This window comes from Camelina sativa, chromosome 15 (assembly GCF_000633955.1).
Source record: "Camelina sativa cultivar DH55 chromosome 15, Cs, whole genome shotgun sequence".
Taxonomy (NCBI): domain Eukaryota; kingdom Viridiplantae; phylum Streptophyta; class Magnoliopsida; order Brassicales; family Brassicaceae; genus Camelina; species Camelina sativa.
In genome coordinates, this window is record NC_025699.1 from 6,555,754 (window position 1) to 6,568,286 (window position 12,533).

Here is a 12,533-nt window from a genome sequence, read left to right on the forward strand (position 1 = left end):
CACCGTCAGCGACGGCGGTGTCGAAAGCAGCTAAGATATCGGAGTCGTAACAGCCGGAGTTCCAACAGACTTTGTACGCGGCGAGTCTAGCTTTCGGAGCCATACCAGCAGCGAGGCCGCGAGCGTAGCCGAGCGTCGACGCCGGAAAAACGTAACGGCCGGCGGAGATCGAAGCAGTGTGGGTTCCATGTCCATCTGAGTCACGCGGGGAGCGAAACTCAGTCGTTTCGTTCATCTTCCCGTTGGTTGCTTCGTAACCGCCGCAGAAGAATCTAGCTCCGACGAGTTTACGGTTACAAGCCGTTGTAGGGAAATCTTGAGAAGCGATACATTGGCCTTTCCATCTAATGGGAACAGGGCCAAGACCACGGTCATCAAAGCTTGGTCTTTCGGGCCAAATACCCGTATCGATTACTCCGATTACAAGATCCGACCCGAAATCGGACTCTTCTAGAAGACCCGCTTTGTCGGTGGACCGAAGACCAAGAAACTCAGGGGAACGAGTGGTGTGCAAGTGACGGACTTGCTCGGGGATAACGGAGATGACATGAGGATGGTTTAAAAGCTGAGCAGCGTCTTGTGAAGTGAGTCTTGCGGAGAAGCCGTGGAAAACGGTGTCGTATGTGTGGATGATGGAGGGAGTGGTGGATGTGAGTGAGGTGAGTGAGGAAGTGTACCAGTGACGGTGAGTTGGGAAGATTGAAGGTTTAGCTTCGTGGTCGACGTGGATGATGTAAGTCAAGGAGTTTAGGTCGTTGGTAGAGGAAGAAGAAGATGGGGAAAGAAGAGTCGAGAGGATAAGGAAGAAGAAGAAGAAAGCCATTGACGGAGAAAGGTAGGGTTTTTGATTGTGGATTTGGTTAGTGAGTGGAGGAAGAAGAAGAAGGTTGATGAGGGTACCACATTGATGATACAGAAGCGGAGAAAGAGAGGAGAGACTGTGGTTTACCCTAGTAGTCCTAGTGTGTACACAGAGGAAGGAAGCAGAAGAAGTTGTGTTTTAGTGAGCTGGAGGCACTGTCTCTTTTTTTCTTTGTTGCTTTGTTTAATTACGTTACTATCCCTGTATGCTTTTGCTAAAAATTAAATGTGATAGTGTTTGAAACTACAAGAGTAGATGGGATTTTTAATTTTCTCATATAGATATTGTCCATTAGAAGAAATTGAAGAGGAAAGATAAAAACATATATATTCGGTAGGTGCAGTTATGTTTCCAGGTGACAGATTTCATATGTTTCGTTCACGGGTTATTTTCAAATCTAAATATGTATTGACTGGGATAACATATTTGGTCGATTATTATTAAAATCTTGGTATGATGATTCCATCTCTTTGACGTCAAAACAAAAGTAAGGTTTTTCACGTCATTTTGGATTTGGTAAAAGCTAACACTAAACAGACGTGGGTCCTTGGCTTGTTCGACATGTATTTGAGTTCACTCGTGTTTAGAATCTTATTAGGATAAACTTAAAACTTTTTATTAATCAGAATAAGGATAAGCCATTATGATATTTTTGTCCAATGTTTGATTAGTTGTTAGATACATGTAAAAATGTTTTGACCAAAATAACATTTATTTTTCTTTGGATAAAATTGAACAACGAATCTTACCAGAAGTTTGTCATATGATTAGAAGTTAGATTAGAAGGACTTAATGAAAAATAAATATACTACAACAAGTTATAAAAAAAGCTCTATAATTCTTAGTTTGACGCTTAGAGGAAACAAAACATTTTGGAAGCATAATAAATTAGAGTTACAAGATGTGTTTATGTTCCATAGAAATCCACCTGACTAGTTTGGTCGATGTTTATATTACAGTATATTATTGAGCCCAGAGACCAAAGCAGTGTGTTGTGTTCACGTGATTTTTGTTCTTTCCTGCCAATATTTTTTTTTTTTACAAGAAAATAACCAACCCCAAGAATTTAAAGTCTATAATAAAACGAAAAAGATTGTACTCAACTGTATTGAGGCGGGGTAATACGGACAATAAGTGTAGGTCTAGTGTATTATTTATTTTGCAGAAATTAGTCAGGCAAAAATTTCTGCAATTCATTAAGATCATTGAATTTTGCAGAATTATTCAGGTACAATGGGACTATTCCTTTTCCTTCTTTTACTTGTGGGGTAAAAAATAAATAGAGAGACTATTCTAGGATTCTTTATGTAAAAGTAAAACCAATTATTATTGACTTTGGGGGAAGTCTAGTAGTGTGACTTACTGACTAGTGAGTACTGAGTAGGAAGTTCTCTAAAGCGAAACATATAGAATGAACCTCTTTCTCTAATTACTCTTCCTTTTCGCTTTAGCTTTAACTTATTAATCAAAGTCGAATCAAAACCTTCGACCTTTTGAAACCTTAATATTATTTTCCAATAGACTTACATTTGCATATTATGTAATGGCCTAATGGGCATAACAGTCGTTACGCTAGAGTGCTAAACAATACGCCAACAACCTTAGCTTAGATTTATAAATAAATCTGATCAAATAACGCATCGAATGGGCCTTTTAAGTACGAATATGGCAAGCGTGAGAAGAAACCCACGCACATCCACATCCATAGCAAAATTGAAACCCACACCTACAAAACTCCCAAAAGACAAAGACCAAAGTCACCAAACGATCGATGTTAGAATTGGAACACTTCCTTAAAAAAAAAAGATTTGTAATGATAAAAACACAAACCTGCAACTTATATGCAGACAACCAGCGACTTTATCAACGTAGTACTTGCACTGAGGACACCTTCTCCACTGCTTGTTCTTCGCCATCTGAACCAACAAAGCATCTTCTTCATCACTAGTCTTCTTCTTCGTATTCCCATATTTCTGGAACTCCTCACAGCCAATCCCCGCATGCCACGTAACCTTGCACTGCACGCAGAATAGTCTGTGACAAGACGGACACTCCGTCTGCGTCACGTTAGCATCACCACCTCCGTCGTTCACCATCATTGCCGAACAGTCTTTGAACGGACAGTAGAACTTATCCCACGAGGAGATAAGCGACTCGCACAAGATCTTCTCCCAGCGGTCGAACACGTCCTTAGGGATCAGATCTCGACAAGCGTACGGCTCTATAAGACTCGTGCACTCCCCGTCAGGGCATTTGATCCTCGCTGCGTTATCTTTGATCTTAGTCGCCACGTAACGTACGGTGCAGTCGGTGCAGTAGGAGTGAGTGCAGTTAGTGGTTCCTCGGAAGATGTCAGACGAAGGTTTCTGGTCCATACAGATCATACAGAATGATGGTTTGACGGGATCCTCCTCGATTTTTTTCTCCGGTTCCTGCTTAACCCGCGTGACAAGGTTTATCTGGACTTGGGGATGATGATGATTAACCCCAACCGTAGAAGCGACCAAGGAAGAAAACAGAGCTTCTTGGAGATAAAGCTCCGTAGCGTAGTTCTCGTCGGAGATTGGGAAAACCTCATCGTAATCGAATAAAGCAGAGAAGTAGGTTCGTCTACCAACACATCCGTGTCCATCTTTGGGCTTGACGATGATGATGATGACGAACCGTCATTCATCTTGTTCTGTTTGGATTACTACTTCTATGTCTCTAAATGCATTCACACTGACACTATATAATGGCGTTGGATGTTGAACTCGAAGGGTCTTTCGTTTTTAGATAAATGCATAGGATTAATTAGTTGTCAATGAAGATAGCATTGGAATATGAAATTTTAATTAATTGAATTGTAGTCAAATATGCCTTTTGGTTATCTCTAAAAACAGAAACACACATAAAAACCTTTTCACTTATTTTCTTGACAGCATAGAAACCACATTGACTGACTCTCATAAAGAATTAGATGGATCATCCCTATTGATAATAACAACAACACCAGAAAGGTTTGTCAGGGCTCCTATAGGGAGGACGGCAGTCTCCAGTCTCGTACCCCTTTGATATGCAGGTCTCGGCAGGCTGGGTCTCGGTGCATTTTGGTGCTCCAGTTATGGGCGCGCATAATAACTCCTCAAAGCATTTCATGTGGGCCTTCAGTTCTTTAGTTTGGATCTCTGCACACACACATATGCAAAAATTCCACAATGTCAAATTATACTTTCACAAACCAGGATTCTTTTACAATTTCTAAATCTTCTCCATGTTGTATATATGTTGCTCCTAACAAAATATACTGTATGAAAAAGTTAATCGGTTCTAATTATTGGTATATAAAAGAACATACCTGACACCATATCGTTTTTGGGTGGACAACGAAACCACCATTATAACTACAAGAAAGGATGTCACAAATATTTTTGTGAAACCCATCATTACTTATTATTTTTTTTTGTAAGAAAACAATTTGCTTTGCAATTTTCCAGATCTTGAAAAAAACTGATGGATTTATAGAACTCTTGATTTTGGGATTGAAAATCCCATTATTTTACTTCCAAAAAATAATTTGAACATTTAATGTTATATTTTAAAAATATGTCCTACCATAAACAACGTTACTTTATTAGTTAATTAAAAACACTATATTTGGGTTAAAATTTGTTGACTATGAGCATCTCCATTAGTAATACTCAAAAGTCTCAAATGGATGTCTTAAATTTTAGCATCTCCACTACTAATTAAATTTTAGGCCCCCCCCCCTCCCCCCAACTTGTTTTTATTTTTTTTCCTCCCATTAGACTATATACAATTGTTGAAAGATTAAATATTCATTTAGTTTAATATTCCACATCATCTTCCCTTTTTTCCACTTCATTATTCAACACCCATTTTAGTTTTAACTTTTACAATAGTTTTGTTTAATAGTTTTCAACATCTTACCCCACCAATTTTATTTTATATTCTATTTTTTTTTGTAACTACAAAAAATAAAATTATCCAAATGAAACAAAAGTAGTCTCTATACATAGACTTTAAAAAATTATGAATTTTGATATAATTAAAAAAAAACTGATTACAACCAAATAATTGAGTATAAATAAAAAAAGAACTTCACATCCACACCAATAGAAAAACAACAGATAAAAAAAAAGTGTCGGTAAAAAAAAAAAGCTTTTCTCACTACTCTCTCCAATCACAAGGTGACAATTATCATTGAAGACCTCGTTTCTTTTGCATTCAACATATTGAATGTATTCAACTGAAATTAATCCACATAAATTTTTCATTTTATTCAACACCTCCACTGGAGGCATTAAACTGTTGAAAAAATTATTCAACAAGTTCACTGTTGATAGTTTTAGTCATCATTAAATATGGATCTCTTCACCAAGTATGATATAATTTATATTAAAAATGTGTTTTTAGTATATTTTATAATGTTATAAATGTTAGTTATAGAGTTTATGCAAAATTAGGAAAATAAAACTAGAAATTGTAGTTATAATATAATATATTTTATTTAAAAACAAATATATTACATTATAAAAACTTTAAAACATTTATTACAATACTAAAAAAAAATCAAACTTAAAACTGGATATAATAAGTTCAAACAAATACATATAATGATAGAAACATATAAAAGCATTGTCAATATTGTAATTCTCATGGGTTAATCTTGAGTTGTGCCAAATTTTTTACCAGATATATTTTCATGGATTCTCATGGGTTAATTCTCAAATCTTCATTTGTTTAGGAGTAAGTAACAAAGATTTCAATTCTCTTTGTTCTTTTTTTTTTTAACGTAGGAAAAAAAAACAAAAAGAAAAGAGAGAAGAACAACAAATGTTAGTCATTTACTTATTGCAATTCGAGTTTGTCTATATTATGCCCAAATTTATTACATTCTTCGCAATATATATGTTGATGTAATTCATTCCCAAAATTCGGATGATTAAATGTGCAGCTAAGATTTTTCAGAGGGGTCGATGATATTTGGTAAATTTGCATAAAATGACATGAGTTGGAATTTTTTTACCATGAATCTAGCATTCATAAGTCACAAAGAGATGCACTGAAACCTATATTGTGGTCCATCTCTCTGCATGTGTCACAGTGTCAGAAAATGTGCTATTTTGCTTTTCAAAAGCCATCAACGAATTTGTGGCTCTTTCTTACTAGTATTGTTTTTTGTTTTTTACTCTAGTTATTATGTCTTTGTAATAATAGAAAAAAAAATGCTAGACTAGTAGGTTCACTCCATAGTCCACAGAAAATGGAACTAACTCGAAATAGGCAAATATTGTAAATGAATATACACAACTATTTAACAAAAAGAAAATAATCAACTTTGCGAATATAGACAACTATACAGGGACAATAAAATTTTATACGTAATTAAATTGAACAATACATACTCATGCATCTAAAACACAATACAAGATATCACTTGTGTTTTCATGCATAGACATTAATCTCTTAGACATTGGGTTTGTTAATTTAGCTGCCCACCAAATACCAAGCCGTCGCATTCCACGCGAGATCGACGCATTCGGTTATGTTTCGGTGTGCCTTCAACGGCTATCAGGACACCTTATATGCACATTCAGGCCATCAGTTGTTTCTTGAGTGTGATATAGTTGGCACGGTCGATTTTATTTTTGGCAACGCGACTGCGCTGTTCTAAAACTGCAGCATTATGCCACGACAGCCACTTTTGGGACAGGTGGTAACTGTCACAGTACAAGCCGCCATTGATCGAGAAAGCAACACCGGTTTCTCCATCACACATAGTAAAATCATAACATATGACGACGGTAATTTCAGAGTATATCTAGACGTCCATGGAGGAGCTACGCTAGAGTCATTGTCATGCATACCAAGTTGAGTCAATTGGTTGACCCTAGGGGTTGGCTGGCTTGGAACAGCTCAACGGATCCGCCTCCTCCGACGGTAACATTGGGAGAATACCAAAACTATGGACCGGGTTCGGACGTGACTAAGAGGGTCAATTGGATTGGGTATACTCCGGTAATGACAGACGAGGAAGCGTAGAAGTTTATTGTTGATGAGTTTCTGAACCAAAAAAGTTGTAAAACTGAAAAGAATTGACAAAGATATCACTAATATTAATTTTTAAAATAAAATTGACAAAAATAAGCAAACAATAAGATAAGAATAAGTAAAACATAAGCAAAATATAAGAAAAATATAAGCAAAATATTCAGTATATAGTTAGTAATATATTTTGCAATAATGGAGTACAGCCGACTCATATCATAGTTTTCATAATCATCTTGACAGTCACTCATGCTAGTTTACTTGGGAGAAAAGTATCTGATGATCCCTTTTGAGGTTCCAGTGAGAAGAAGCAGATGATGGAATGTGACCGAAAAGCTAATTAATACGACCGTGTACCGAGATGGTATCGGAGACCATTGAATTCTCATGGAAGCACTAGCAGCGGTATCAGCAAATAACATCTCCCCATACGTCATTCATGTTAAGGAAGGAATCTACAGAGAAAATGTCATAGTTTCCAAAAACCATGTTGTGATGAAAGCAACAAAACAATAGTCGTCGGCAATTTGAGTCGAGTCGATTTCCCCAATTTGGCTACTTTTGAGACTGCGATTAACTGTACGTTTCACTTAATACCCCGACTTTAACTATTAAATTGATCACAGTTTAGTCCATTAACATTATATTATTTTACTTCAATAACCCAACTTTGACTATTCGATTGATCATGGTTCAATCCATTTTTACTATCCATTTCTTAGGACTGCTTCAAATATCCAAGTTTTTCACAATCATCATATTTTTTTTCAAAACTGTTAAAAGAACCAGGGTATCAAATATCTAAGTTTTTCACAATCATCATATTTTTTTGTTTGTATCAATTCCAAATTATATTTTTCGAGTTAAACAATTTCAGTTATATGAGTGTGTTTGAATTAAATTCAGTTATGGTTTAGAGGATTTTTAAAGTATTGAACTAGTATTTTGAATAATAGATTTGCAGAGCTGATGGCAGCAGAGGGCTGTGTATGGGAACACTATAATCTCTCTTGAGCTCTCCCTATGTAATTTCTCTCTCTCTTTTTCTCTTTTTGTAAGTTGAAGAAATGATATCTTTTTGTGTCTTAATGCTCATTATTGTCCTCCATTAGCCTTTTTCTATTTTTAGCGTTTGAGTCATAGAAATAGGAGTAGCAGAGCTGATGGCAGTAGAGGGCTGTGTATGGGACACTAATTTAATAACATTTAATCTATATTAACATTTTTGAAGTATATTTTGTGTTATGCTCTTTTAGTTTTACTTATTTAAATTTTTATTTACAACATTAACCCCTCAAAAATTTCCAAAAATAGTATCACGACAGATTTTGTTTCCTAAATCTATATTAACATTTTTGAAGTACATTTGGTATTTTACCCTTGAAGTTATATGTATTAAAAAAATTATTTACAAATTTAATCCCTAAAAACTTTCCAAAAATAACATCATTTCAGATTTTGTTTCCTAAATATTTTACATTTCATTCCAACAAAAAAATAAAAATAGCAATCAATATTATATAGAGACATAAACTATGATATATTTTCTATTTTATTTTCCAAACCTGTGAGTTTTGATTCTTAACGTAAGAAGAACTTCGATTCCTAATTATTTAAATATTTTAATGAATATATATAATTTAACAAAATTTAAAATATTATGAATATGTAAAATTAAAATTTTTTAAAATACTATTATAATGTGATTATAAAAAGGACATATTGGAATTAATAAAATATTATTAAATATGTACTAACACGGGTTAAATCCTCATTTTATTATTTGCCAACACTATAAATATTATAATATCTGATATAGAAAATCAATCTGTTTTACCTAAGATTGTGTAAAATAATTAATTCATTAGGAAAATGTGACTTAATCACATCATATAAATGACTTATTATGTATTTAGATCCGTTATTTTTTTATAATAATTAAAAATTGAAATAGAATCTCAAACACTAAAAAAAACAAACTAAATATAATAAACAAATGATCATATAGTATATTAGAGGTTAAAAAATTAATATAAACATTTAGTCTCACAGGCGGCCGGAAAATTAGGTTATTTCTCTATTTATAAAACATCCAATATTTAACAAACAAATAGAATATAAAATATAAAATAATAATAAAATTATATGCACGCGGTGTGTACCGCGGATTAAAATCTAGTAAACTTTTTAAAAATAATAACTGATTAACATATGGTTTGATGATTTTACATAAATCACTTAAAATACTTGATTATATACACTCGTTTTTGGTGTTGGCTTGTAGATCCAAATTTTTATAAAAATTAATAACTTTTTTTTTTTTTTTAAGGTATGCTTAAACTTGAACCAGCCAATATTTTTTCCTTTATGGTCGACAACTGTTTTCGATACATGATCCATCGTTTCACAAAAATTACATGTAAAGGTCTAGTATTACAAACTAATAGATTTTTTTGGATTACAGTAGTAATAAAACGTATACCTCAGTAACCCACATGGAATAATCCTCTCAGTCAACACAAAAAAAAATCATATCAGACTTCTACGGTATGATGTATGTTACTGATGTTACAAGTAGGAAATTCAAAAATAAACCACACTTATAATTAACTACATCATATACATAGGTTAACACCTAGGTTGGGTACAAGTCACATGACCTCCCATACAATTATTTGGTCTTTAGTTTAACGACATATTTTCTTTACCTTTCAAGGATATATGAAGCTAAAGAGAGATGTCGACTCCTATTTCTATGACTCAAACGCAAAAAATAGAAAAAGGCTAATGGAAGACAGTAATGAACATTAAGACACAAAAAAATATCATTTCTTCAACTTACATAAAGAGAAAAGGAGAGAGAGATTACAGAGGGAGAGATTACAGAGATTACTCAAGAGGAGGGCAAAAATGGAGTCAAGCCGACGCATTGTTGTTATCATGATCATTTTAACAGCTCATGCTAGTTTACTTGGGGGACAAGGATCTGATCCCGTTTGGCTTTCCAGTGAGAAGAAGGAGATGATCCATTGTGACTTAAAAGCTAAAGCAACCGTGTCCCTAGATGGTACCGGAGACCACCGCACCATCACGGAAGCACCGGCGGCGGTACCTGAAAACAACGTCTCCCCATACGTCATACATGTCAAGGAAGGAGTTTACAAAGAAAACGTCAAAGTGTCCAAAAAACATGTTGTGATGTTTGGCGACGGAAGCCACAAAACGGTCGTCGTCGGCAACATGAGTCGAGTTGATTTTCCCGATTTGGCTACTTTCGAGACAGCGACGTTCTGTAAGTTTCACTTGATAACCAGACTTTAACCATTTGATTAACCAAGGTTTACTCTATTTTCACTATCACTTAAGAGTCTGACTTTGTAATATTTTGTTCTCTTGTTTTCTTTTGCAGCGGTTCTCAGAGACAATTTCGTGGTAAAGGATATGATGTTTCGTAATGTGGCCGGACCGGAGAAACACCAAGCTGTCGCTTTCCACAGCAAGTCCTCCTTTTTCCGTGATGTACAGATGTCGTTTTGAAGGCTTTCAGGACACCTTATATGCACATTAAGGCCATCAGTTGTTTTTTGAGTGTGATATAGTTGGCACGGTCGATTTTATTTTTGGCGACGCGACTGCGGTGTTCCAAAACTGCAGCATTATGCCACGACAGCCACTTTTGGGACAGGTGGTAACTGTTACAGTGCAAGTGATAAGCCTATACAAGTGTATACTAGAAGGAAGAACAGAGGAATTGGAGCACGTGCGGACGAAGAGGGAGACACGTGCGAGTAAAGAAGGACTATCGTATATAATCTGGAGTTGTAAAAGAGAATCATTCATGTTGATTGTTGTGAAAGCTTCTCCTGCGTGAGAAAGGAACAGAGCCTGCGTGCTCTGTTAGGATGATAAGAGATTGAGAACTGTAACTCAATCTTTATCAGCAAGCCGCCATTATTCGAGAGTGGATCATATGAAGGGTGAGTTTTTTTTTGTCATCAGATTTCTAGTATGAACGTTTTCGTATTCCAGTTCTTTGTCAGCTTTTCTTCCTCCTAGCTAACGTCGTTAAAACGGTGTCGGTGTTTACTTGGTGCACCTAAGTTGTTTTTTGCGAGCTTTACGATGTTCCTTGCCATGTTATCCTCTATCGTCCGTTTTCATTGCCAATCTACGGGATGATCTGCTAATTAGTTAGACTTATTAGGGTGAGTTTTAGACATAATTACGAACGCAAACCGTGTGGTTCTAACAAACTAGATGAATGCGAGCCCGATGGTTTAACATCTCTAATGAGAAGAACTGAAGAATGGGACCTTAGAACTACAAGGATGGTGTGATGTCTTTTAACGTCTCTCGGAGCTAAACGATTCAGATCTTCTCTTAGGTCTCAAATCGAATCTCACCCATAAAATTGTGTACAATAATTACGATTTTGCTGGTACATATCATATTTTAATTACGGTTTTTTTTTAAAAAGGGTAATTGTTAGTTGGGTCCTCAAACATTTTAATTTATTCACTTATTCCAGACCGCTACCATATATATTTATTAAATTCATCTCAAAATTATTAATTTATCATATAAGTCCCCATTTTTTTTTTTTTTGTTAAGCGAAGAAAAGAGAGCTTACACTCACTTTATTAAAACGTTACAACAATTAACATCAGTTGGACGGTTTTTTTTTTTTAGTTTTTAATCGTAACATATGTTGTGTACTTTTATAAGTAACAACTCCAAAAAAAACTAGTGGAAGCTAAAAATTTATAAGCTAGTTTACAACCCAAAAATATCATCAATTTACTATCTTAGCAATGGTTAAGTAAAGTATTCACCTTTTACAGTATACAATTGATTAGGCTATGAGCTAAAACAAGTCCAACGATGAAAGAATGATCAACTTGTGACTCCACCGTCATCGTCAAAACATCTTCTCCTAACTTCAAACCATTCCTCGATTGTTTTCTCTTCACTTCTGCCAATAATTTCCCACTATTGTCTTCGATCACTAAACTTGCTCCGCGATTTACCATCCTATAACAATATTGTTCATCGTTTCTACACGATCCCGCGACGACTCTATACGAAGACGATGAATCTTTATTCGGAATCTGAAAAACTTTATTTTTCACGCGAAAATATTCTAGTTTTGTTGTTGCTTCGGTAGTTCCCGATGATGATCTATATCCTTCCCAAGTCTTGAATAATCCAAATTTCTACACACACACAAAAACAAAAACATAATTAGTTTTGAGAAGTGAATAAATGTTTTATTTATCGTTAAATTTTATATCATTGCATGAAAAAAATAGAGAGGGACGTGCGTATACCTGTCTACGTAAGGTAAACAAGACATGACCGGACAAATCCATGAGATAAACTTCACGGCAGCTCTTAGAATTATAATTGTCTACACGATAAATAATCCTTCCTTTGGAATTGAAGACGGTGCAGCCATTTGTGTTGAACACCAACGACTTCATCCAAATCGTGAAACTCTCTGGCTCCGTCGTCAAGTACGGCGAAATTGTTTCTTCTCCAGCGCCGGAGGTTGTCGTCACATCATCGGGATGAATCTTCACCATAGTCTCCGCTGGACAGATTCGATTCTGACAAGATTTTG

At 35.1% G+C, this 12,533-nt stretch overlaps 3 protein-coding genes and 1 pseudogene across 5 annotated transcripts in view; 1 reads left to right on the forward strand and 3 right to left on the reverse strand.

The window, feature by feature from the left end:
- The window catches only part of LOC104745700 (subtilisin-like protease SBT1.5), a 3,526-nt gene extending 2,501 nt beyond the window's left edge, over positions 1-1,025 (reverse strand). Inside the window, exon 1 of one of the 3 annotated variants that reach the window (XM_019237025.1) lies at positions 337-1,025. In XM_019237025.1, the coding sequence (XP_019092570.1) occupies positions 337-823 (487 nt within the window). In that variant the 5' untranslated portion in view covers positions 824-1,025. Of the gene's footprint in view, positions 1-35 lie in introns of all 3 variants that reach the window. The other 2 variants (XM_010467016.2, XM_010467015.2) reach the window with 2 other exon arrangements.
- Positions 2,516-3,536, reverse strand: LOC104748183 (annotated as a pseudogene).
- LOC104748184 (pectinesterase 2.2-like) lies at positions 9,824-10,705 on the forward strand. Its single transcript, XM_010469862.1, has 3 exons — positions 9,824-10,205; positions 10,323-10,432; positions 10,568-10,705. The coding sequence occupies exons 1-3, from the start codon at positions 9,824-9,826 to the stop codon at positions 10,703-10,705; spliced, it is 630 nt and encodes a 209-aa protein (XP_010468164.1).
- On the reverse strand, positions 11,634-12,527 carry LOC104748185 (protein LURP-one-related 11-like). Its single transcript, XM_010469863.2, has 2 exons — positions 12,241-12,527; positions 11,634-12,126 (listed from the first exon to the last, which is right to left on the reverse strand). Exons 1-2 carry the CDS (start codon positions 12,493-12,495, stop codon positions 11,749-11,751), a joined length of 633 nt encoding a protein of 210 aa, XP_010468165.2. The 5' UTR covers positions 12,496-12,527; the 3' UTR covers positions 11,634-11,748.